This window comes from Nicotiana tabacum, chromosome 16, assembly GCF_000715075.1.
Source record: "Nicotiana tabacum cultivar K326 chromosome 16, ASM71507v2, whole genome shotgun sequence".
In the NCBI taxonomy this organism is placed as follows: domain Eukaryota; kingdom Viridiplantae; phylum Streptophyta; class Magnoliopsida; order Solanales; family Solanaceae; genus Nicotiana; species Nicotiana tabacum.
The window spans coordinates 168,170,547-168,197,764 of record NC_134095.1 but is presented as its reverse complement, the minus strand read 5'-3'; the positions used below and the strand labels follow the sequence as shown (position 1 = coordinate 168,197,764).

General features: G+C 36.3%; 2 protein-coding genes, 1 long non-coding RNA gene and 1 pseudogene across 5 annotated transcripts; 2 read left to right on the top strand and 2 right to left on the bottom strand.

Moving 5' to 3' along the window:
* Positions 1–5,906: 5,906 nt before the first annotated feature.
* LOC107788372 (leucine-rich repeat receptor-like tyrosine-protein kinase PXC3) lies at positions 5,907–9,943 on the top strand. Its single transcript, XM_075233609.1, has 2 exons — positions 5,907–9,223; positions 9,318–9,943. Exons 1-2 carry the CDS (start codon positions 6,871–6,873, stop codon positions 9,641–9,643), a joined length of 2,679 nt encoding a protein of 892 aa, XP_075089710.1. The 5' UTR covers positions 5,907–6,870; the 3' UTR covers positions 9,644–9,943.
* Positions 9,944–10,959: 1,016 nt separating this feature from the next.
* LOC107788374 (uncharacterized) lies at positions 10,960–15,983 on the top strand. Of its 3 annotated transcripts, XR_012700409.1 has the most exons (7): positions 10,960–11,156; positions 12,317–12,462; positions 13,144–13,671; positions 13,760–13,839; positions 13,922–14,051; positions 14,157–14,288; positions 14,423–15,983. XR_012700409.1 is itself a non-coding variant. In XM_016610051.2 (5 exons), the coding sequence occupies exons 1-5, from the start codon at positions 12,455–12,457 to the stop codon at positions 14,180–14,182; spliced, it is 396 nt and encodes a 131-aa protein (XP_016465537.2). In that variant the 5' UTR covers positions 10,960–12,454; the 3' UTR covers positions 14,183–15,983. The 3 variants fall into 3 exon arrangements, 1 of the variants encoding a protein (XP_016465537.2); XR_012700408.1 differs by having other exon boundaries at positions 10,960–12,462; positions 13,520–13,671; XM_016610051.2 differs by having other exon boundaries at positions 10,960–12,462; positions 13,520–13,671; positions 14,157–15,983.
* Positions 15,984–16,042: 59 nt separating this feature from the next.
* On the bottom strand, positions 16,043–21,630 carry LOC107781180 (NADPH HC-toxin reductase 1-like; annotated as a pseudogene).
* A 1,953-nt stretch (positions 21,631–23,583) lies between these two features.
* LOC107781179 (uncharacterized) lies at positions 23,584–26,303 on the bottom strand. The gene is made up of 3 exons (XR_012700407.1): positions 26,166–26,303; positions 23,992–24,113; positions 23,584–23,906 (listed from the first exon to the last, which is right to left on the bottom strand). It is a non-coding gene; the product is annotated as an uncharacterized LOC107781179 (long non-coding RNA).
* Between the last annotated feature and the right edge of the window lie 915 nt (positions 26,304–27,218).

Below are 27,218 nucleotides of genomic sequence, written 5' to 3'. Positions count from 1 at the left end.
CGGTTGCCAGTCCCAAGTCAAATTTATAGAGTGTACCTCAATTTGATCTATTGACGAGTAAATGAGGGTGACCACATTTTCTTTAGTGATATTTTTGGTGGCTGATGCTAATTTGGCGAGGCCATCTGCTACGATGTTTTGTGCTCGATGTATCTGGTCGAGTCGACATTTATCGTATTCTAGCAGTAATTTATGAATTTCTGCTTGGTACTTTTGTAACCTCTGCTCTTTGATTTGGAAAGTCCCTGTAATTTGGTTGACGACGAGTTGTTAGTCGCATCTGAGGACGACTCGTCGTGCTCTGTATTTGAGGGCTAGCTTTAATCTTGCAATTACGGCCTCATACTCGGCCTCATTGTTAGTCATATCTAGGCACCTTATGGATTGGCGTATAACTTTGCCTGTTGAGACCTCGAGTATGAGTCCCAATCCAAATCCTGACTCATTGGATGTGGCATCGGTGTATAGGACCCATAGGTTGAGTAGCCTAGGAGGGGTACGAGAAGCTTCCTACTCAACCTCGGGCATTATTTTGGTACCAAAATCGGCGACGAAGTCGGCGAGTACCTGCGATTTTATCATTGTTCGCGGTTGATAGGTTATATCATGCTCGCTCATGTCTATGGCCTACTTGTCCAGTCCCCCGACAATTTAGCTTTGTGTAGGATGCTTCGCAGGGGGAAGTTCGTTACCACCGTTATGGAATGGCACTGAAAATAGGGTCTAAGCTTTCGTGAAGCTATAACCAATGCTAAGGGCAATTTCTCAAGGTGGGGGTACCTCGTTTCGGCGTCGACCAAGGTTTTTCTAATGTAATAAATTGGAGATTGCGTACCTTTGTTTCGCGGACCAACACTGCACTTACCACGACTTCTGAGATGGCCAATTATATTAGAAGGCGTTTGCTAGGTTCTTCTTTGGTAAGCAGCGGGGGCGAGGACAAGTATGACTTTAGTTCCCTCAAGGCATCTATGCATTCTGAATTCTACTGAAGCCCGTTGTCTTTTTTCAGCATGTTGAAGAATTTGTGGAATCCGTCGTATGATCGTGAGATGAATCTCGACAGGGAGGCTACACGATCGGTCAGTTTTTGCACTTGTTTCTTGCTGATCAACACTTCAAGTATCCCTTCAATGGCTTTGATTTGATCTGGATTGACCTTGGTGCCTCTTTGTGATACCAAGAAATTGAGAAATTTGCCCGAGGTTACCCCGAAGGCATATTTTTTGGGGTATAATTCCATGTCGTACTGCCTTAATATACCAAAGGCCTCTTTTAAGTGGTCGATGTGGTCTTCTTTCCTTTTTAATTTGACCAACATGTCATTGATGTAAACTTCCATCGTTTTGTCGAGTTGATCCTTGAACATCTTGGTGACCAACCTTTGGTACGTTGCCCCTGCGTTCTTCAACCCAAATGGCATGACTCTATAACAGTACGTTCCCTGATGGGTGATAAAAGTAGTTTTCTCCTGGTCCTCCTCCTCCATGAGGATTTGGTTGTAACCCGAGTAGGCATCCAAGAAGCTTAGCAATTCGTGTCCCGCTGTTGCGTCGATGAGCTGGTCGATGTGAGGCAAAGGAAAGGAGTCTTTTGGGCATGCCTTGTTTACGTTTGTGAAATCCACACACATCCGCCATTTCCCGTTTTTCTTTTTTACCATGACCATATTTGCGACCCATTGGGTGTATTTAATTCCCATATGGAACCATTGGCGAGTAGCTTATCCACTTCATTATTGACGGCCTCGTTGATTGTGGCATTGAATTTTCTTCTTATTTGCCGCATTGGTTGGTAGAATGGGTCGACGTTCAACTTGTGTGTGGTGACGTCTTTCGGGATGCCCGACATATCTGCATGGGAGAAGGCAAATAAATCGGCATTGTCAATTAAAAACTTATGAAATTTTCCTAGGTTTGAGAGTGTATGTCCGATGTAAGCCCTCTTGCTGTTGTCGATGCTGTCTAGTTGGACAAGATCGAGGTCTTTTACCATTAACTAAGTGGCTTCAATGATGTTGGCGTCTCTGATGATGTTTGTTTGTGCGTCGAGTCCGGTCCACGACTTTGGTAATTGCTATGCTTCTGAGTCTGTTCCCTTTAGTTGTCGAGGTAATGTGCAATCCTGGGTGATACAATAATATTCTTGGGTGGTGTGTTGTTCGCCTCGAGTGCTGAATATCCCCCACGGAGTAGGGAACTTGATCACTTGATATAGGCTTGACGGGATGGCTCTCATGCGTGTATCCATGGCCACCCTATGATGGCGTTGTAAGCTGTGTCTTGGTTCGACGTGGAATGTTGTTTCTAGGCTAACGCCCCAGCCAGAATGGGTAGCGTTATCTCCCTAGAGGTTCGCTCAACTGCATTGTTAAAACCTGTTAGTGTTATGCAGCGTGGTACTATCTTGTCTTTAAGTCTCATTTGTGTGAGGACTCGAGAGTGGATAATACACGCGTTGCTTCCGTCATCTACCATTATTCTTGTCACATCAATATCTGAAATACATAAAGTAATAACAAGATCGTCGAAATGTAGGAAATCCAAACAGTCGGTATCTGACTTATCGAAGATGATACTGTCTCCGAGGTCGTCATACCGTTCGTGGGTGATCGACCGCTTCAATTTGTGTGTGGTGGTGAACTTCGTATGGTTGATCATTGCTTCATCGCCTCTACTGCTGATTATTTAGATGGTGCGAGCGGGTGAGGGTAGCTTTGGAGGGACCTGATGTTGTTCACGCCCGCGGCCGAAGTTAGCTCGTCCACGGTCGCTCATTAGTTTCCTCAGGTGCCCTTGGTTCAACATTTTTACTACCTCTTGCCGTAGAGCTATGCATTCCTCAGTTTTGTGACCCCGCTCCTAGTGATATTCACAGAGGACATTCGACTATTGGTACTTGGGTCAGACTTCATCTTCTGTGGCCATTTCACCTTTGTGCCAAGCTTCTCTAGTGCGTGCACTATTTCTGAAGGGGAAACGCAAAAATTGTGAGCAGATAGGAATGGAGGCATACCTCTTTCGTTTCGTTGAGTCCCTATATGTAGCATGGACGGCCCTTCCGCATGTCGAGGAGACGGTGGGACGACTGTTCTGACATAGGGTTGATGTATTTCTCGATTGGGACAGGGGCCCGATTGATCTCTTCGTCCATCGTTACGACGATCGTTTCTTGACTCCGTTTGAACTGATGTTAACCGTTGGGTCAGGACATTAAGGTCGTCCTCGTTGTCTCTCACCTCGGCGCAGTAGGCATTGTGGATTTCTTCCCAAGTGGTGGGAGGGTATTTCATGAGCCTGCTTAGTAACTTTTTGTTTGCTCTTGACCCATTCCTGTTCAACTCGTTCTGAAAAGCTGTTACCGTCATCCCTTCTGATACATTTGGTAGGCTCATTCTCACCCTATTAAACCGGGCGAGGAAGTCCCTGAGTCCCTCGCCAAGTGATTGCCTAACGACGAATATATCATTCACCCTGGCCTCCGCCTTTTAACCACGACATGGACAGTGACAAACTTGTCGGCCATTTCCTCGAACGTTGCTATTCACCATGCCGGCAGTTGTGAATACCGGGTTAAGGCTCCCTCCGTTAGGGTTTCGCCGAAATTTTTCAGTAACACTGATGGTACTTGCTCCTTTGAAAGGTCGTTGCCCTTCACCGCCGTGACATAATGGATGATGTGATCTTCGGGGTCTGTAGTACCGTCGTATATCTTTAAGTACGGTGGCATTTTGAAGGTTTTGGGAATGGCATGTGGAGCCGCTTCCTCACTGTACGGTTGTTCGAGGAACCGACCAATGTCTCGTTTTGGTAGCAACTTTGGGGCGCCCGGTATCTTATCGACCCTTTCTTGATGCTCTCTCATCTGGTCGCGGAGTGCCTTGTTTTCGTTTTCCATTTCTTCAATTGTCTCCAGAATAGCTATCGTTGCGTCATTACCTGCATCAGCAGTGGTGTGAGTGTTACCTGTTTGTGGGAGGGGGGGACTATTCGCCGGTGATCATTGTAATATCTGCTTCCACGGTGTTTCTATTCTCCTTTTGCACGAGTTTGTCGAGTATGTTGTTTAGAGTGCTCGTCATCCATTCTTCCAATAATTTTCTCACTGCTGGTGGTGTTTCCTCAGCCGTGGACGTTGACGCTCCTCTCTCGCGTGAAGCGGTTACACTCTCATGAGGGGGGGGGTGAGGTGAGTCACTCCGCTTGAGTGTAGCGTTTGGTGTTACATTCTCGTTGTCTTCCCTGTCATCCTCGTTGATAGTGTTCAAAATGTTGGTAGTGACACCTGCTATGGCTTTCTGTCTTGCTTCTCCTTTTCCTACCATCATTAGTTTGTACAAGCGAAGAAGAGATGACAGTCTTTTTTGTGATCTAGAAGGAGCTAAAATTTCAACTAAGACCTCCCCACAGACGGCGCCAAATTGTTTGAACAAATAATTGTTAAACCAATTAATGATGAATTAAAGGGGCGAATCTTAGTTGAACTTAATAGATTCTAGACCGAATAAAATATAGCACTTGTGAAACGAGTAGGGCTCAAGAGCATTAAATAACGGATTTAACACACTATGATTGACAATAAATATGATGACATAAATATGTAATAATTGTAAATAATGACAATGAATGTAATGAGAAAGGATCTACCACCCAATTATTATATGATTGAGATGTTTCTTTCCTCTGTCTACGATGTGAAAAAGTAAGAAGTCAGGATGTATATGAAATCTTTGGATTTATGGATAAAGATTGAAGAACGCGTGCTTCAATAATATTATCAATAAACAAGACAACTTTTTGATATTCTCTTTTGTCAACCTTTACAATGTATTTTTCTCCAAAGGTTCATAAGATTACCTTTTTGTTTCCTATCTTTTCCTATTTATAAGGGATATTTCCCAAAAATTCTAAAAAGTATAACATAAGGAATATCTAAAAGAATATTCTTTATGTCCACTTCTGAATCTATGCTACTGTTATGCTCTTATCTCGGCTGCCCGCTTTTGACACCAACCTTTGTGAGAATAACCTTCGGTCGTTATATTACGGTAGACCCCGTTCTTGGTCTTACTTATTTGTTACCGCTAAGTCACCAAATTTGGACCTATACAAGGCCTCGATTAAAAAAAAAACGATTTTCATCATGTTTAAATAGCAGAAAAGTAATGAAGAGGACATGTTGAGGGCTGTCTATGAATTTGGCCATCTATAATACAGAATCATTACAATTCCGTTATAAGGATTGAACATCTTTATCCTCAATTTCAAACAAGAACAACTCAGCACACTGTTGTCCTAACTGGAAAAAGAAGGAAAATGTGTAACCAGCTAAGGAGGCAGACTAACAGTTACAGTAGACTTAAACAGTTTCATTGACTCATGACTCCTCATTTCCTGTGACACTTCAATTAAAATAACAGTATAGTTATTTTTGTGCAAGTGAGGTGTTCAAACTTAAAAAAAAAAAAAAAGAATCTCAGACAAATTAATATTCCTTCTAAAAAGACTTAATATTTTACCTATATATGTAATGTTATTTTTCGACGAAGAGTGGTCAATTGACCACCCTTACTATAGTGTAGCTTCGCACCTACCTATAGGTCACGGATTCGATACGTAAAATTAGCTAATGATGTTTGCATTAGGATAAAATGCCTATATTACACTCTCTTGGAGTGCGGTTCTTCTCCGAATCCTAAATCCTGCGTGACATAATATATTTCGTGCACCAAACGGCTTTTTTAGTGGACTTTCAATATGGGATGATTGTAAAAAAATACTATATCCCTCTGTTAGTATTACTCACAGATTCCTCTTTTTAACCTTTTTTTCCAGAAATTCCAACACACTTTTCCCTCTTTTTATGTCACTCTTTTTCTCTATACAAAGCAAAAAACACAACAGACATATAAACACACACAAAAACACCTGACCCCTTGAAAATCAGTTACATAATCAACGTTGTACCCATTCCCCACCCCACCCCCCTCACAGTCTAGCTCCATGTTTGTCCTTTGAAAATCCATTTTTTTTTTCTCTGCAACCTTAATCTACTCCAAATTTTGTTTTTCTGAACAACTTGGTACTACACTAACAATTAGTCACTTGTTTCTTTATACTCTTAAATATTGTTTTCAGCTCAGCTAGTCTAGCTTAGTCCCAGGTTTTCTGTGTCCCTTTGTTTTTTAGTATTTGTTTGTTTGTTTTCTTCTTCTACACACACACACACTGTTTTCTTCATTTCTGACATGGGTTTTTCTTCGTTGGTACATTTTATTTCCTAAATTTAAGGGCTTTCCAGCATTTTTGGTCATGTTCCATTTTCAAGATTCCTCAAATAGTCACATTTCTTGAACATTTCAAGACTCAATCCTTTTGTCTCTAAAGCCCCTTTTTTCTTCATTAATGGCTTCTTGATTGTTGCTTTAGAGGAAAAAAAGAAAAAAAGAAAGAAGAGAAATTGAAGAAAGACTGTTTTCTTATATATAAAAAAACCCCAAAAATGTCAATTTTGAGCCAATTTTAAGCTTTCTTGTGCATTTAAAGACTCAATCTTTTGTCTCTAAAGCCCCTTTTTTCTTCATTAATGACTTCTTGATTGTTGTTTTAGAGGGCTAAGGAAAAAAAAGAAGAGAAGTTGAAGAAAGAGTGTTTTCTTATATAACACCCCCCCCCCCCAAATGGCAATTTTGAGCCAATTTTGAGCTTTCTTGTGCATTTCAAGACTCAATCTTTTTGTCTACAAAGCCCCATTTTCTTCATTAATGGCTTCTTGATTGTTCCATTTGGTTGTGTTAGAGGGGAAAAAGGAAGAAAAAAAGAAGAAATTGAAGAAAAGGTGGTTTCTTGAAGGCCCCCCCCCCCCCCCCAAATGGCAATTTTGAGCTTGTTAACAACTGTGTTTGTAGTGTTGTTATTATCAAGATTTCAACTTGGAAATTCCCAATTAGTTTTTAATGATCAGAATGTAGTGGAAGCAATTGGGAAAGAGCTATTAATACCAGGGTGGGGTGTGAACACAACTGATTTTTGCTCTTGGGCTGGCATTAGTTGCAGCTCAAACAATTCAATGGTAGAAAGACTTGATCTTTCTGGTTTTAGATTACAAGGTAATGTGACTCTAATATCTGAGCTCAAAGCACTGAAATGGCTAGACCTTTCTCATAATAATTTCCAAGGTTCAATTCCATTATCATTTGGGAATTTGTCTATGCTTCAGTATCTTGATTTGTCTTTTAATAAGTTTGAAAACTCAATTCCTAGTGAATTAGGTAAGCTTAGAAACCTTAAGGCATTGAACATTTCAAACAATTGGCTCACTGGACTTGTACCTAATGAGCTTAAGGGGTTGGAAAATTTGCAAGATTTTCAAATATCTACCAATAGTTTAAATGGTTCTATTCCATTTTGGGTTGGTAATTTGACCAATCTTAAGGTTCTTGCAGCTTATGAGAATGAGTTTAGTGGTGATATTCCATTTAACTTAGGCGTAAACTCGGAGCTTTCTTTGTTGAACTTGCATTCAAATCAGCTTCAAGGTACTATTCCTGAGAGCATTTGTGCTAAAGGGAATCTTAAATTTCTGGTTTTGACTCAGAATAAGTTGAATGGAACTATTCCTGAGTCTATTGGGAATTGTAAAGGACTTTCAAGTATTAGGATTGGGAATAACAAGTTGATCGGTGGCGTCCCTAAAGCAATTGGGAATATCAGTAGTCTTACTTATTTTGAAGCAGATAGTAACAGTTTGTCTGGTGAAATTGTCTCAGAGTTTGCCAAATGCTCTAATCTTACACTGCTTAATTTAGCGTCGAATGAGTTTTATGGAACTATTCCTCCTGAGTTTGGTGAGCTCAACAATCTTCAAGAATTGATTGTTTCTGGTAATAACCTCTATGGTGAGATTCCAACTTCAGTTCTTAAGTGCAAGAATCTCAATAAGCTTGACTTGAGCAACAACAAGTTCAATGGCACGATACCAGCGGATATATGCAATACCTCAAGATTGCAATATTTGCTGTTGGGGGAGAACTTAATTAGAGGGGAGATACCTCATGAGATAGGGAACTGTGTAAAATTGCTTGAGTTGCAAATGGGGAATAATGAACTTATTGGAAGTATCCCTTCTGAGATTGGTCATATGAAGAACTTGCAGATTTCACTGAATTTGAGTCATAATCATCTCCATGGTCAATTGCCTCAGGATTTAGGAAAACTTGACAAGTTGGTTTCTTTGGATGTTTCTGATAATCAGCTATCCGGGAATATTCCAGCGGCGTTGAAGGGCATGCAGAGTTTGATAGAGGTTAATTTTTCAAGCAATCGATTCACTGGACCAATACCTACTTTTGCACCATTTCAGAAAAGTCCTAATTCAAGCTTTCTTGGAAACAAAGGGCTCTGTGGTGATCCCTTGAGTGGTGGTTGTGGAGATCTAAATGGTTATAACCACCGCATTTACGGTCACAAGGTTTCTTACCGAATTGTTTTGGCTGTTATTGGTTCTGGTTTGGCAGTTTTTGTATCTGTTACAGTGGTTGTTTTGCTGTTCATGATGAGGGAAAATCAAGAGAAAGCAGCTGCCAAGGAAGCTGGAATTACCATTGAGGAAACTTCTAGCAAACCAGTTATACTAGCGGGAAATGTCTTCGTTGACAATCTAAAGCAAGCAATTGATTTTGATGCAGTTGTAAAAGCAGTCATGAAAGACTCAAATAAGATTAGTGTTGGTACTTTCAGCACCGTCTATAGAGCAGACATGCCTTCCGGGATGATTTTGTCGGTTAAGAAACTAAAGTCTATGGACAGAACTATAATTCATCACCAGAGTAAGATGATCAGAGAGCTTGAAAAGCTTAGTAAGCTCGTTCATGATAACCTAGCCAGGCCTATCGGGTTTGGAATCTATGAAGACGCTGTTCTTCTGTTGCATCAATATTATGCAAACGGGACGTTGGCTCAATATCTTCATAACTCTAGCCAGGAACCTGAATATAAACCGGACTGGCCAACAAGACTTGCCATCGCCGTTGGAGTTGCAGAAGGATTGGCATTCCTCCATCATGTGGCCATCATCCATCTTGACATTTCTTCGGGGAACGTGCTTCTTGATTCTAATTTCAGGCCTTTGGTTAGTGAAGTTGAAATATCTAGGCTTCTGGATCCATCTAGAGGGACTGCAAGTATCAGTGCTGTTGCCGGCTCATTTGGATATATTCCCCCAGGTATTCTATTATTCAAACACATACTTATCGTTCTCTTTTTTTCGTTTATAGAGATTGTATATTTGGTATTGACTAGTTTTCTCTCTCTGAACAGAGTATGCATATACAATGCAAGTAACAGCTCCTGGAAACGTTTATAGTTATGGGGTTGTTTTGCTCGAGATCCTTACCACTCGATTACCTGTTGATGACGATTTTGGTGAAGGAATAGATTTGGTTAAATGGGTACATGGTGCACCTACGAGGGGGGAAACACCGGAACAGATACTCGATGCAAGGCTTAGCACCATTTCTTTTTCTTGGAGAAAGGAAATGTTAGCAGCGTTAAAGGTTGCGTTGCTGTGCACTGACGTGACACCAGCAAAACGACCAAAGATGAAGAAGGTGGTAGAAATGCTGCAAGAAATCACAGAAAGCTAAATGAAGTTTGCATCATCAATGTCTGTCTTGATTTCGTTCCTTCATATGAATGCTTCCGTGAAAATGCTAGTGTACGACATACTTAGTCGAGGGGACAAAATGGTCGAACTCTATATACTGGTCGGGGGCAGCTGTTTATTGTGTCTTACCATTTTGTACTGGGGCTTCAATCATATGATCAAGAGTTCTTTTTCTCCAAAACATGTAAATGTTGGTGAAACAGATCAACATCTTTCCTTTTCCTGTCCTCTTTTCTGGTAAATTGCTTCCAAATTAAATATAGATTCAATCATAGTTAAAGTATCTATTCAACATGTGACTCACTTTCTATTTTGTTCCTTTAATATTAAGAGACAAGTGACTCACTCTATAAGACCTATAACTGCTATTGCTTCTAGCTGATATGTTACTGACTACGAGAACACTAGTTTGTTCTTCACCTCCTAGCAGAGACAAAAAACACTAGCTGATTTCTTCTTATCTGCCTAATCCTTGGTTGACAGAATTATCTGGTACCTGTGCTGGTGGAGGTAGTAGGTACTCGGGGTGGAATAGTGCAAACTGGCCCTACACCATGTTATAAAAGAAAGAACACTAGTTTATTCTTTATTTTAGCAAAACATCTGTTTAGTGCAAGTTTAACTTATTTTCACTATCTACTATTTTATTTTGGCATGAAGATGGTATGAGTTGAGCTTAAAAAAAGAAGTGAGGACTCATAGCTGACCCCAACTTTGTTTAGGACCGAGAGGTAGTTGTTGTTTGTTGTATCTGTTGGTTCAAGTTCCAGGAGAAGGCCAAAATACTGCTACTTCCCAACCCAAGAAGCTAGATTTGACCTTTGTGGCAAAGAGTTTGCATAAGTAATCTAGCAGGTAAGAGCCCAACGCATGAAGCATGGGTTAGGCGCATGTCACAGGTTCGAACTGGTATTTAAATAGAGAAGAGTAGAGGAGCGGACCTATCATCCACTACCAATGTGCACAAAATACAACAGTGTACAAACCATGATAAGTTAATATGATTTGGTACAAACACTGATTGCGAGCCGGTATTACTAATACTAATATTTAGAAGCGAGAGTTTGAAGAGGACGAACACGACGAACACTGTTGTAATTTGCTGTACAAAATATAGTTATCTAAATTGTACTTCAATATTTGGGCCTATTCGTTGGCTTTTGCTCTTTGTGGGCCTATTGAACACGTGTAGGCTCTCCATCAAATTACACTTGTGCCACTTTCTTTACTACTGTCGAGTATATTTCTTACTCCTCAAAAGTTGAACTTTCACTGCTTCACAATTCTTTGGTGAGTTTTTCAATTTTCTTTTTTTGTTGGAAAAATTCCCTTTTCTCCTTTACTCTTTCAATATCAGATCTTTTTAATTTTTCTCTGATATGATCTAATTTTTCCATGATATGGCATGTGATGTGGTCTGATTATTAAATTTTGGGCTTTTGCATATTGTGATTTTTGCTTATGAAGCTAAGACTTCAATATCTGGAAATCAGGTTTTCACATTTTCGTTATTTATTTCACATTCTTGGGTCCTTATTTTGATTTACTTACTCATGCATGTTTCGAAATTGATACCTGGGCGCATAATTTGGAATAGTAGATAAATACACTTAATCCCAAAAGTAATTACTACTTCAAGATTCCTATAGGATTCTAATATCATGAATGAAGCTCAAATTAATTTTTCACTCATTCATAAGGGCAAAATTCCTGCTTGAAAATGGGTATCCTAATTTTCCTTTATCATATGATCTTAATTAGTTTCTTCTTCTCTCTTCCCTTTTTTTCACGTTTCGTCTCTGTTTCCTACTTCTTGCAAAAAAAAATTCTTTGGTTTCTTGCAGAATTTTGGATTTTGATAGTTTTGGTCTTTGAACTGATCTTTATGAAGAATCTTTAGAACTTTCCGGGATTTTCTGTTGTCTTTGAGTTTTTGTTTTTAATTATTATTATTTGTTGCGTTCATATCCAAATATTTATAAAAAGCCTTTCAAATATTTTAAAAGATTATTTCAGTCAAAAAAATGGTTGAAGTTTTAGATTATCTATCACTGAGAAGTATAAAGCACATGTACTATATTTGTTGCTTAATAGTTATTCTAATGGGCACCTTATGTAGATTTTGAACCTCCTTGACCACTAAACTACACTTTTAGATTGTGTTAAGGGGGTTCAAAACTTAATATATAGAGGTAAAAAACAGATTTTGCCTTATATATACAGTGTATTTTTTCGGCGAAGATGAACCCCCTTGCGCCCCCCTAAATCCGCCCATGCTAATGGGCTCTCTGTGTTGGCTGCTAATTTCTTTCTCTTTGACTATGTTAGTGTGTGTACTATGTGCCGCCCTTTATATAAGGTTATGTGCTCTGTATTTTCAACAACAACTTCTGATATGAATTCTTAACGGTCATGTCTTCTTCTTCTTTCTTTTCTTTCGTAATTTTGTCATCTTTTCTTCTCTATTTGTATATATGTATAATATAGCTTGAGCCTCTGTCTTTTGAGTTATTTTGCAATCTTTATTTGTCATTGCACTTATCTATCTGTACTCAGTTTTCTTTTGAATAATGACTAGCTAAAACTTTTACATGATGTTCCTGATTTCTGCTTACCTTGTGTTTTTCTGATATATTTTATCACTGTTACCAAGATATCATGGCGCTAATAGGCAACATCAATCAAATAATGATCGTGACACCAGATTGGAAATGTAAAGTCCAGATTGTTGACATAGGTCGAGAATGAGAAAGTGAGAAAAAAAGAAGATTTCTAAATCTTATTTTAGAAGATGAAGAGGTAATTTCATCTATCGTTCGTATAATGTAATCGAATTTTTATAATTATAAGTTAGCTGCATTTCTGACGAATATTGACACTTCATAGGAGCAATAAATTAGAGGGATCACTTGGGCAATGACATTTAATATTATGCCGACAAGCTTAAGCTCTTCCACACATACTTAATCTCCACTACAAGAGTTAAAATTTCATCCACTTTATACTTAAGACTTTCACACAAATTTTATTGTGTGCTTGATAGAAAAATTATAGTGGAACCAAAATAGTGATAGAGGTATACTAATGCCACCATCAAGCAAGTTGAATCTGGCTGATTTGTACCACATTGTTGCTGATCTTGCTATTGAAAGTGGTAACTCAGTTCTACCCAATATTAGTATGATGAAATATATGATTTTATAAAATACACGAGTCGTATTATACTTCATTATTTTCAAAACTTTCTGCTGAAATTATCTATTATGGCCCTCCAAAATATGCAGGTCGAGTTCCAAATAGGTGCCGGTAGATTATTTTCACAAACAATAAGTATACTGAAATATTTTACATTATACACCACAATTTGACTCCTCAGAATATAATATACATATATCATTATAAATAGATATATTCAATAATTTATTCATATACTCTTACATTTGTCATGAAAAAAATTGGCTTCTTCTCACTTTGTGGCAGGACTTCGCAGAAGTCGAAGGAACCAAACTCCATCAGAAAATTGAGGCGAAAATCAATAACGATGAAGGATATCCAGTAATCCTTAGGAGGATTATAGGAATATCTCCTTATAATGGTACGAGTGTACTCAGTTTTCTTCCTTATATATTTTTTATAGAGAAAAAGAGAATACAATATTACACAAAGATTGTAGCATAAAGAGGTTTATCACTGCAAACTATATTCAACTTAACAATATAAAAATAGATCGCCGCTTATCCATAAGCGTTCGAGTTGATCAATTGTTATAAGATTTTTTATTGTTATTCTCAGACTAAAATATGTAAGTGTACACCAATATTGATTACCCTGTATATTGTGATGAATTCAAACAAAGACATGCTTGTAAGTTATGCATCAGACAACTTCTCGCGATCATTCGACTTCCAGAAGTCGAAGGAACCAAACTGCAACAGAAAATTGAGCCAAAAATCAATGACGATGAAGGATATCCAATAATCCATAGAAGGATTATAGGAATTTATAATGGTACGAGTGTACTCAGATTTCTTCCTTATATATTTTTTTATAGAGAAAAAGAGAATACAATATTAGACCAAGATTGTGGCATATACAGGTTTATTACTGCAAGCTATATTCAACTCAACAATACAAATAGATCCCCGCTTATCCATAAATGTTGGAGTTGATCAACTGGTATATGATTTTTATTGTTATTCTCTAACTAAAATATGTATGTGTACACCAATATTGAATACCCTGTATGTTGTGACGATAGAGCAAATTCAAACAAAGACATGCTTGCAAGTTATGCATCAGACAATTTCTCACGGTCATCCGCCCCTCTCATGATGATTCCTGCTCAACAACAAATTATCCTCATTGGAAAAATTCAGTCACAAACTTCGGTAAGTGTAGTAGATATTTAAACGTGTACAAGTTTACTTATAAAACAAAGATAAACATGTAATTTTTTGTTTGCTGACAAATTGAAAGTTTTCATGTTGAGACAGAAATTTCAATATCAAATGACATGTAGTAGTTTTTGTGTGCTTGAGTGCTTGGGCTGCAAATAAAAGTTGCGAGCGAAGGAAAGAAGAGATTTTGACTGCACCAAGTGTAAATGGACAACATTATTTCCTCGGGTATTATAGTTTTACCATACTTAGAAGTATCATTTTAGCAAATATATCATATATGTACATATATTATACCATCTTTAGTTGCATGTATATGTTCCTGATTAATTTTACTAATGGTAGTGGTTCAACAACTGCAGTAATTTTGGGTGATGTAGCTGAAAAAATGCTCGACATGACAGCAAACGATATATTTGACACAACATGTGACAGATACAAACTTAGACCAATTAATTATTTTGTATTAGTATATTTTATGTATATTCTTATTATGTAACCCACAATTTAATTATTTTTAGCATGAAAAATTCATCTATATGTACTTTTACGGTACTTTCATTTCAGCTTAGTTTACCTGGTACTTTAGATCTAAAAAATTATCTTTCACTTTTAGAAATAACTCACACACATTAACAATGTCCTAGATATGTTTTCGGACAGAATCTTCCGAATTCAATTAAGATAATCATTCTTGAAAAGTTCTGACAATGTGCATACAAGTCTATCAGTGTTGTCCTACATAGAAAAGGAACAGGTCTTTGCACCAAATATTAGCGAGAGAAGCAAAACGTAAGTCAAGACTCTAGGAACAAATGAGGTCGAAATGGAAAGAACAAATGTGATATCTGAATCTTCAAGCGCAGGGCTGAAACTAGAACCATCAACACCATAAAAAAAATTATAAAAGGTGAGTCCCATTATGTATGCGTGAGATTTTCTTCTTTCCTCTGGATTCTTAATTGATATAATTATACTATAATGCAGCTTAGAATTGCTTTTTTCTCACAAAATTGTCTTCTTTTTACTCTTATTTATGCTTGCCAACCGCAAGAAGTATCTACCTTTTTAGGATCTTTTGCCACCGGAAAAGAAATCCGTTTTGGGTTCACATATGTACGGTAAAGTCTTACACCTCTTCCCCTTCACAGTTTTGTCTATTCTGTAACTTAATCCATTGAACTTGTGAATGAAAATGGATCTTAACTTTGTTTTTGTGTTTGTTCCTGATACATTTAGTTTATTAAAAATTATCTGGAGAGAAAACTACACTCCCATTCTCATAGCTCTCTTGATGTTCTGTTACTTAATTGGTTTTGCCTAAATCCTCTTCAATAGGTTGATATTACAATTTTCAATCCTTTACATATTAGCATGTCACAAGCCGATTGAATTTATACTTCAAGTACAGAGATAGAGTGAGCAGTATCCCAAAGAATTTTAAGTATTCGCTTTTACTAATTTTACTGTCGTTCTGTATCAGCAAATGTCGTTCTATTTACTCTATTGAATGAATAGTCATACTCAATCTATTTAGTTTTAGTAATCTTAAATAAAGAGATTCAACTTTATTTTGACACACGAACCATTCGTCCATGTTAGCTGAATGTGCAACATATTGTATCTTGCTTAATAGTTCTTGCGTGATTACTCAAACAGTAACATATGCGATTATATCTATCAAAAATTTGTAACTGAAAAGAATAAAGGTTACCTTAGAAGTCAATATGTGAGTCTCTAGGTGATATATAGTGTGAAATAATTAAGTGTGCGTTTCACAAAATAGAAAGCATTACTATTATTTAATGATATTTTCTTTGTCATTAGGTTTTCTGATGTTGAATTTAGCATAATGATTTTTCTCAATTAAATTTTGCAAAATCTTATTTATAAGAACAATGTTACTATGTTGTTTTTCAATTAAAAAGAGATCTATCATGTTGAGCCCGTGCAGAGCACGGGCATACTCTAACTAGTATAAGCTAAACAAGACAAGGAGATTTGGCATTCGTTGATACCCACTTCACTTCTCTCTTTGGATCATCCAAGTACCTGTTTAATGTGAAGAAATGAAAAAAAAAAATAATCAAATTATCACCATTAGCAGAAATGATCCTTCAAATATATAAAAGTGAGCACTTTAGTCTACTTTTACAAACTTATATACACACCAATAGTGTAAAGAAAGTTTACACTATCAGTGTTGTTTCTGACTATAGCAAGGCTTAAACTGCCAGACATAGACGGGCTAGCTGGACTCTTACGTAATTGAGTATTGAAAGAGGAATCGTCTTACTTCCTGGCAAAAGCTTGAGAAGAATATATCGATACTGCCTCCTCATACTTAGAGAAGGCAGCATACAGCGGATAAGAGAAGGCGTTGGATCTTAGTCCAGCCTACTACGAGGATCTCGTATCCAACAACCTAACCTATACAAAGGGCGTCAAAGGCTGTTGACTAGGTTGGAGCTATAAAGCTTGCTATGTTAAAGTAGGTTACCATTCCATTCTCGCTATAAAATTTAACTATAACTGACTTTTAACTGACCTGACAATGTAAAAACATTTTACGTTCTAAGTGCATATTAGTTAAACTCTTGTTTTACTTATTCTATAGCCTTCAAATACCAAGCATGCACAATGAAAATTCGAGTCTCCTTTATATGTCGGTAGCATTAGTACTATTCTCGTATTTTCATACCTTATTATCTGTAGATTTCTTTTACTATATGTCGGTTCTTTCGCTTCGATTATTCTATCACCTTATCACATTATCTCGTTGTTATTACTACTTGTTATGTCTGCTTCTTTTTCTCTTTTACCTTGAGCCGGGAGTCTATCGGAAATAACCTCTCTATTTTCTTAAGGTAGGGGTAAGGTCTGCGTACACTCTACTCTCCAGTCCCATATTATGGGATTACATTGGGTTTTTGTTGTTGTTGCACAAAGAAAATTCAAGAACTACTACTACAAACAACAACAACAAACCCAGTGAAATCCCACAAGTGGGGTCTGGGGAAGGTAAAGTATTCGCAGACCTTACTCCTACCTTATGACGATAGAGAGACTGTTTCTTAAAGACGCTCGGCTCAAGAGAAGTAAAAATAAAGCAATAAACAGACAGTAGCAACAACAAAACTATTACGTCAAATGAAAGAAAGTTCAAATGAAAGATAGAGTAAGTACCTTTGGTTGACATGAAACTCTGGGAATTTTTCTTTGTAATAACTGGCAATTTCTGCAGAAGAAACGAAGGCGCTCGCGCACAAGAAACGACCATTTATAGAATTAGTTTCCATACCAAAAATGTGAGCTTCACAAACATCTTCAATATGTACAATTGGAACTTTTCCATCAACTTCTTCTATGAACTTGAGTTGGTGGTAAGAAATTTCATTACCAGTTACCACTGATAATATAGCAGCCATGCTTGTTGAAATATTTGACAATAGTGTATCTCCACCCACAAGACCACAACTTAAGCTCAAAACCTCAAAACCATTTTTGCCTAAGTTCAAGATTTCTTTCTCAGCCATTGTCTTTGCTTCCATATACTCCTATACCATTCAAAAAATGTGTGAGTATGATTCTTTTTCATAGACCAAACACGTATTCTTTTTACTTTTTTCGGGTAGTGCTGAGATTGAACTCATGACTTTTTACCTGCTGTGATACTATGTTGAAGTGTATGACCATCTCATATAAAAGTTTAACTGTTAAAGAGAGCACTTTTATACCTAATTATATTATGTCTCAACAGTTAGCCATCCAAGGGTATAGCCTAGTGGTTAATAAAGTGGGTGTACACTCTGAAAACCAGGATTCAATTCCGAGTCGGGATAGTTCAGGTTAAAACTTTGAAGAGTAAGCATCACCTGCCCCATCCAACTATGATACATCATTTCCTAAAAGTTTAACCGTTAAAGCGAGAACACTTGTTATTACTTAATTATATTATGTTTCAGCCATTAGGCGTCCAAAGGTATAGCCTAGTGGTCAATAATGTAAGTGCATACCTTGGAAACTAGGTTTCAATTCCGAGCCGGACAGTGCAGGTTAAAACTTTGAAGAGTAAGCTTCACCTGCCCCATCCAACTATGATACATCATTTCCTAAAAGTTTATCGTTAAAGCGAAAACACTTTTACTTACTTAATTATATTATGTCTCAACAATTAGGCGCCCTAGCCTACTGGTCAATGATGTAAGTGCATACCTTGGAAACTAGGGTTCATTTCCGAGCCGGACAGTGCAAGTTAAAACTTTTAAGAGTAAGCTTCACCTGCCCCACCTTATCTAATAACCCGGTGCACAAAGTATCCCGCGTTCATGCAGGATCCAGGAAAGGGCCGCACCATAAGGGGTGTGATATATACAGGTTATCCTAATGCAAACATTAGTAGCTTTTTTCACGGCTCGAACCAATGACCTATAGGTCACACAGACTGTTGCTCTAAGGCTCCCCGTCATTTCTCTAATTTTATATAGTACACAAAACTTGTTAATTTTTTTTAAACATGTTTTTAATGTTATCTTTGATTGCAATGGAAAAGGAAAGATAGTGAGAAAGAAATATTTACCCCAAGATAATCATCAGTAAAAGCAAAGTGGATATTGAGAGGTGTCCAACATGTTTCATCCATCAATTCCTTGAAACCATTATCATCATCCTTCAATGGTGAAGCAGAAAGCACAGATCCTGTATAAATAAGCCTTCTCACTGTCCCACTCTTTATACAAGCATTTCCAATATTCTTTACTGAAGCAACTGTTGCTTCTACCTTATTCTTATACTGTTACATTCAATCCCACAAAAATAAATAACTCAGCATATTTAATATTTGACATATATATACCGTATAAATTTTCGGCTAGGGGTGTTAAATCGGTCGCCCTTCATTGAACATAGCTCCGATGAGCACTAAGGGTGGAGCCTAACCAGGGGCGGATTTAGGGGGGCGGAAGGGGGTTCACCTCAGCCCCCTTCGCCAAAAAATTACAATGTATAATATATAAGGCAAAATTTATTTTTTACCTCTATATATTATGTTTTGAATCCCCTTGACACAACCCATAATCATAGCTTAGTGGTCAAGGAGGTTCAAAATTTTTATAAGGTCATTGGTTCAATTCCCACTAGCTACAATCTATTTTAACTTTTTTTTTTCTTTTTTGAATCCCCTTAGCGGAAATCCTACCTTTACCGTTGAGCCTAACAATCAATGTAATAGGTGAGAACCATGGGGGATCAGGTACTCGGCGATGTAGTACATGTGCACAAGCTTAACCTAACTCCAGTGGCCACATACAATAAAGAATGGTCGGTTGAACACCCTTCATCGAAAAAATTATACTACTGTGTTTAAAAAACTATACTGCATATATAAATCAACAATTCCTTCCTATACATATATGTTAAATTTTGAACACTATTAGCGAAATTCCTAGGTTTGCCATTGTCTAACTCCACCATTTCAAAAAAATATAAAACGTTTATACGCTAGTGAATGGTAACAAGTATGAGGTGAAATAGTTGAGGTGCACGTATTCGAACACCATTGTTAGAATAAAGAAAATAAAAATAGATACATATATCGATAGAAAATAATTATAAGAACTTGGTAAAATTATCGAGGTGCATACAAGTTGACCCGAACACCACCGTTAGTAAAAATAAAATAAAATGGTACCTGAAATCCTTCAGAATGTAACAAGGGAGTAGCCACATGGAAAACAAATTCACAGCCTTGAATTGCTTGCTCAAACTCTTCTGGTCTATAGATATCAGCATGAAATAACTTCAATCTTTCCTCTTTCCTCTGCATTGGGGAAGCTCTTCAACAAGCCTACTTTTGATTTATCCTCTGCAAAATTATCAAAATTTTGTTATTCTTTTGTTCAATTTCAAAAGCGTTTACAACAACTAACATACTTAATATAATCTCACAAGTGTGGTCTGTGGAGAGTAGTGTATATGCAGAACTTACCATTAGGCGTGTACATAGGCCGGGTTGATTCGGATTTTTCAATTACCAAACCAAACCAATTGTCTCGTATTTTTAAATCTATAAACTAATCAAACCAATAAAAATCGGGTTTTTCAATCTCGATTTTTTCTCAAATTTTTCGGTTTTCTTGGGTTTTTCCGACAAAATCTTTATAGCATAAAATATATTATTTGCGCTCTAGTATTTCTTAGGTCCTAGTAGGATAAAATTATATAAGTTGTTATCCAATAAAATAATATAAAATAATGTGAGATGAGCCATGATTATATTAAAATACTCAACAAATCGCATAAAATAAATATTGCTAATTAATAAGCTATAACAAAAATAAACATAATGTAAAAGTAGTAAGTCATGCTAAAATAAGTACGACTAATAAGTACTAAGTATTAATTACATGACTAAATAATATTAAAAGTAAGTTATGTATTTCACTATCTAAACCAACGCAAAACAAAAAAAAATCCAATATTATTGTCCTTCCTAGTATTGATTATTTTTTTTTGTTAGCATTAGTATTGATTTGATTTTGTTTTGGGTTTTATTTGAGTTACTAACTTTTATGGGCTCTAAAATATATTTGATCATTCAAAAGTTCTAAATCCAAGTTTGAAATAATATATTAAAAGAGAAAACTATGACAAAATTTTATAAAATATTTATAAATTACATTACAATTATTATTTTTATGTATAAAATAATATTAAAACTTGTATACATGTAATATCGGGTTGGTTTGGTTTTGGTTTGACTCTTTTTAGTTATAACCAAACCAAACCAATTATGGTCGGGTTTTTTTTAACACCAAACCAAACCATAATCTAGTTTTTGTTCCTCGGTTTGACTCGGATTATCGGTTTGGTGCGAGTTGTTGGTTTACTTTGTACACCTCTAGTTGCCCTTACCTTGTGAAGGTAGAGATGTTGTTTCCAATTGACCCTCGGCTTAAAAGAGCGTTTCTTACTAGAATTTTTTTTTATCCACAAGAATTAAACTCGGGACATCTGGTTAAAGATCAAGAGCAATGATCCATTTCACCAAGAGTATAATTTATGGATAAAAATGCAAATTAAAGATTACATACCCAAGATTAACCCTGTTTAATGCAGATTCTCGCCTCATAGGCTCGTTAAAGGGGAAATCGTTTTTTACTAGAAATTTTTCTAATCGAACTTTGTACAATAATAACATACTCAGTGTGATTCCACATGTAGAGTTAGGGAAGTAGGAATTAGAATATATGCAAATCTTACCTCTACCTTGTGTGAGGTAGAGATGATATTTCTGACAGACCCTCGACTTTGAAATCGAACTCGAGGCCTCTGATTAAAATTTCAGGGATCTCGTCCATTCCACCAAGAGTACAATTCAGAGATAAAATGCAAAATAATGATTACATACCCAAGTTTCTGAGGGTAGCATGAACTTTGTATCCTTTTGCCAAAAGTTTCTTCACACAAACCAGCTTTGAAATTCTATTATTGCTCTCCTCCATTTCTAGATTCTTATTTTGCTTTTCTTCTTCTTTTTTTTCTTTCTTTCTTTGGCAAGACCAAATTTAAAGCCACATGTTTGGTCATTACATAAATATCACTTTGTACTACATGTTTGGTCCTACTTAAATTCAGTATAACGAATTTTTACATTATCGATATATTTTAATATGTCGTAGCGGATAATTTTCGTTATTTTCAAGTTATTAATCTTACCTTTTATGAAGAGTTTAAGTTTTATGCATTGACGGTGTAAAAAACAAATAATAACAATCCAATAAAATCCTACCAATGAGGTCTGGGCATGATAGAGTGTACGCAAACCTTACCCTTACTCCGGAGGGGTCGAGACAGTGGCGGAGCTAGAATTTTCGTTAAGGGGTGTCAAAATATATAAAAGTAAATATACTACAAAATTAAGGGGAGTCAATACATAGTATATATACATTAAAAAAAATTACCTATCTACACATTGTATTTTTTCCGCGAAATGACACCCCTTCCTATAATGTGGCTCCACCATTGGGTCGAGAGGATGTTTCCGGAATGACGGTGTAAAAAAAATTCACAAAATTAATAAATTAAAAGATAACTTTGGGTAATTCGCATTAATATCATTGATTAATAGCCTAAAATAAATGATAGTAACTTGCTATGATAAATTAAATTGTACAAATAGTGTAAACAATTAATTATATTGTAAATATATTATATATATGATTTGTTTTATGAATGATTACCTGTAATTATTTTTTAAATAACTTGATGCTAATTTATGTGAACGAGTAAAATTCATTCTTTTTGGAAGAAGCCTTTGTTGGAGAAATACATGTTGTGGTTCTCTTTATTTGTAAAAGTGTATTGTTGTACGTATTCACTAGTAATATATGTTGTCTTTCTGACAAAAAAAAAAAAAAAGATAAAATGGTCCAACTTTTATTGTTTTTCTATTTTTTTCATTTTTTTTCCGACTCCTTGTGATTTTTTTTCTTTTTACAGGTAGGAATCTTATTTTAGTTAAACTCATTCATTTTAGAAAAGAGGAGTGAGTTCGAGTCACCCCAAGAGCAAGGTGACAGTTCTTGATGGGAAGGATGCTGAGGGTCTATTTGGAAACAGCCTCTCTACCCATGATAGGGGTAAGGTCTGCGTACACACTACCCTCCTCAGACCCCACTAGTGGGATTATACTGGGTTATTGTTGTTGTCATTCATTTTAGAAAAAGCTTTTTTTTTTAGAAGTACAGGTCGTTGTTTTTTAAGCCGAGGGTTTATCGGAAACAGTCTCTCTACCCTCAAAGTAGGGGTAAGGCCTGCGTACACACTATCCTCCTCAGACCCCACTCATGGAATTATACTTGGTTTGTATCAAAATCACTAAATTATTTTTGCAACAAAAATATTAGCTCAACTTTAGACATCTTAAAAGTTATACCATTTGTTCCAATTTATGTGAACATGTTTAATTGGGCACAGAACTTTAAAAACTAAAGACTTTTAAAACTTATGATCCTAAATAAGTTATAATATTTGTATAGCTATGAATAAGTTAAACTATTTTTAAATTTAGAGAGGAGTCATTCCTTTTGGAACAGACCCAAAGAAAAAGCCAAGTATATATACAACCCATTCAACTTGGCCCCATTTTTCATTTTAACACTCTATCTCAACTTTGTTCAATTTTGGCCCTCCAACTCTATTGTATATGCTCTATTTTGGAACTCCAACTCTATTTCTTATGTTCCACTTTAACACAAAACTTGAAACCAGTACAAAAAATATAGCACGTGTGTATACACAAATCTGAGGTGTAATAAATATCCAATTAAATGTTGCCACCTGATTTTTTTCATCCATGTGAAACGGGTCAATACTAAAATACCCGAAGCAAGAGAATAGCTCCAACAAAGGAGTAACCAAAGGAGCAATAGCTCCAACAAAGGATCAAAGGGGAGCGGAATAAAAAAAAACCAGCTCAATTGAGCAGAGTTGATCATATATGAAAAGGGAATACACATGGGTGTGCAAACTGAACAAAAGAATTTATTATAACATGTCAACCCTTCTTATCGGGAAAGTGAGATAAAATGACTTGGAATCGTCTGAATACAGCATCAGAGCAAATCCTTTGCTCAACACAAAAATGGTTTCAATTTCAAATGAATTCTTTTCTGGCAGAAACAAAAACAACATAACTGAACTTCCTCAATCAAGACTTAACAATATAATTCTGTCGGCTGATGGGATTCATGACGATTGGAGGACCAGCAGTGCGAGGCCATGCCTGGAATTTCTTGTCTGTTTCTTTCCACCAATCATTGTTGGCAACGGTGCTTGGAGTAGTACCTGTTTCGAGATACAACAAGTAACTGTCAGCAGAGCATAGGCAATTTCATGATCAAAGAACTAACAAAAAGGAACCAGAACTTGCCTCCAAACAATTTCCCGTCAGAAATAACAGTATCGCAAGCATATGCAACTGCAAAGGATGCGACAATAGAACCAACAATGTGCTTGGTAGCCATCTTCGAGCTCCTAAAACTGGAAGATAACCTAAAACCACCAAGAAGAGAACTAATTCTTTTCCATAAAAAACATAAGAGCATTCAGTTATATAAATAGCATCTCAAGATAGCTAGTATATGATCTTTCTAAAACCATCATGACGCTTCGGAAGCAATGATGTATAATTTAGAGATTATCTCAAGTTATACAAATTAGTATCTCAAGATACAGCGTTTGTTTAATCTTTCTGCAATCATCATGTGGTTTCCGAGGCAATGAAGTATAGCATACAGAGTTTCTCAAGATACATATGAATAATATTGAGCACTTCTAAGTTCTATGTGATTCAGTAGCCTACCGTATGATGTACCATTTGAATCTCTAAAAAAATGTACATACAGCTGCAAACTTCAAACCTTCAAACTAAAACTATTTTATTTGGTCTTACCCTAACAAAATGTTTGTTCAGAAATGCAAGGCGCAGGGTAGTGTGAAGGAAAATAAGCTGTTGAATTACAAGCCTTAGAAAAAGCATATATCCTTCGGGTCAAGATACTCGGTACAAGTGAAAGTTGACATCTATTTCCTCTTTCTACCAGACTTTTCTACCAGACCTTTGGGATGGGCTGAAAATATTAACATGAGTATGTTGTATCTTTCCCATTTTAGTTTCTGAAGGGGGGGGGGGGGTTCCACTAAAACATATCATAAATCAATTCTAGAATAAAGAACAGAACTCATCGCCATCACTAAATTAGGTCACGTCTGCAAGCCATTAGCAATTAACTGGAGTACCACATGAAAGAGGGGGAAAAGAAAAAAGGATAAAGAAGATAATAAGAAACATATGCACAGACCAAAGTGTCTTCAAATTTTTCCCCAAATACACCAATGATATGCTGCAAGAACTTCCAGGAGTTCATAGCTCTTCATATGGTATTTCAAGATATACCATCAATAGAATTCGACCATTCTTTGGGAGGCTTTATATCGTTTTGTTTTTGTTATAAGGTTCATTTTCAATATCAAATCTGAGTGTTTACGCCTATACACGCGACACAACTAGATCAACAGTTCCTTCCAAATCAATATCTTAATCCATCTTAAAATTCTGCAAATGCTCCTATAAATATATGTTCTGCAAACAAAATATACTATTCAAGATATGATAGGATTAAAGGGTGCTACAAATTTTGGCTAATTCAAACATGTAATGGTGAAGCTTCTTTTTGAACAACACAAATATCTACATCAAATCATGAAGATATCAGAAAAAGAAGCGACTAGCTTCTATTAACACTATTCCATTTCCTCAAATCAAGGAGACAATCACTTCCATAATATTCTGTTCATAAAATCGCTTTGGTATGAAAACCGTTAATCCAATCTTCCCTATACACATCATTGTATACATTTGTCTTTCATCCATGTTTACATCAATCAGTCAATACGGAACAAAACAAACGATGAACCATTAACCCTAACTATTCAAATCCCACGGAAAACATTAAAACTAATGAAATCAATCACACTGAGCCCTTCAGGATGCATTAACCTATACCATAAAATCAGAGGCGGATCTATGAGTAGAACTTTAAGGGTTCAAATTCGAAATTCTACCACATCCCATCTAATTTACTGTTTATATTTATTTATGATTTTTTAAAACAAATTACAAGGTCTAAGCCAAAGCTACGGGGTTCAAATGAACTCGTAGCTTATTCATTAGATCTGCCTCTACATAAAACATGCATGCCAGGAATCAAGCTCAGCTACGATATAAACCAAACAAACGATGACCCAATAAGCCAAACCATTCAAATCACACAAATAATGGGTTAAAAATTAACCAATTCAATCATTCAACCGTGGCTTCAATATCAATAAAACAAGTTAACCAATTAATCAAAACCGTATAACCGCAGGTAAAAAATGTTATTTTGTCTCTAATAAGCATTAAATCAGATACCCTAAATGTAAAATTCATCTCAAGCAGTAACAAACATGGTGGCACAAGATTTTCCATAAATCTACACGTATTAGAGAGGGAAAAAAGTAATGAGGTGGGGGTGGGGGGAGTGGGGGTGGGTGGGTGCTTACCGTGAAGTGATGAAGAGCGAGAGATTGGGGAATCGAGAAGATCGGAGAGGTATGAAAAAATTTCTTCTACGCTGAAATGTCTTGGAGCTGTACTTTTGAGAAGGTCTTTTGTAGCTTCAAAAACGGCATCGTTTTGACGTTTGTTTTGTAATGTCGCGTCGTTTTATACTTGGTGGCGCTATCGTTTTAGAATAGAGATCAACCATGTAAGAAATGGATTCCGAAATCAGGTTTTGGGCCTAGGCCCAGATTTTATTTTCTTAGTTTTTTGTTTATTTTGTTTTTTCAGGGAGAAATTCAAAAATAGCCAAAAATTTACAAGTGGTCATTCAAATATAGACACAGTTTCAAAAGTAATTGAAATTTAGCTACTTTTCATGTAAAGATAAATCTGAACGAAAACACAGTTTAAAATCCGGAAAATACTCCAGCATAATATACTGTAATTCCAATATAATATACTGGAACTCCAGTATAATTATACTGGAGTTCCAATGCAATATACTGGACTTCCAGCTTAAAATACTGGAGTTCCGGTATATTATACCGGTCCAGCATAATATGCTGGAAGTTCATACACAGGTGCTCCAATCTTCAGTATATTATGATAGAACTTTTCGCGTGTTGGAGTTTCAGCATGTACACCGATCTCCAGTATATTATGCTAGAACTTTTCATGTTGTAGCAAAATAATGACTATTTTTCAATAACTTTGCAAACACTGGCTATTTTTGAATGGCCAGTCCGAAAACTAGCTAGTCCGTGCTATTTTTACGTGTTTTCAATATATGTGTGTCTAATTTTAAAAAGGGGAAAAAGGCCAAATATATCCTTTTACTTTTGTATATTGTTTATATTTAATCTCCGTTATATTATACGAACAAATTTATCCCTATCATTATATTATTCGGCAAAATTTACCCCTTTCATTAGTAAACATTTAAAAATTACCCCTCAATCTGTCATGTGACCTAGAATCTCCCACATAATTTTAATTAAGTCTTTTATTCTTCTTCTTGATTTACTTTTTTCGAAATAATTGGCAATTTACCT

Excerpts from the sequence above, each read along its gene's own strand:
- LOC107788374 (XM_016610051.2), top strand. Across the intron at positions 13,840-13,921 it reads ATGTTGGAGTTGATCAACTG|AGCAAATTCAAACAAAGACA; the intron begins GTATATGATTTT and ends TTGTGACGATAG. Across the intron at positions 14,052-14,156 it reads AAATTCAGTCACAAACTTCG|AAATTTCAATATCAAATGAC; the intron begins GTAAGTGTAGTA and ends ATGTTGAGACAG.
- LOC107788372 (XM_075233609.1), top strand. The coding sequence starts at position 6,871 with ATGGCAATTTTGAGCTTGTTAACAACTGTGTTTGTAGTGTTGTTATTA. Across the intron at positions 9,224-9,317 it reads ATTTGGATATATTCCCCCAG|AGTATGCATATACAATGCAA; the intron begins GTATTCTATTAT and ends CTCTCTGAACAG.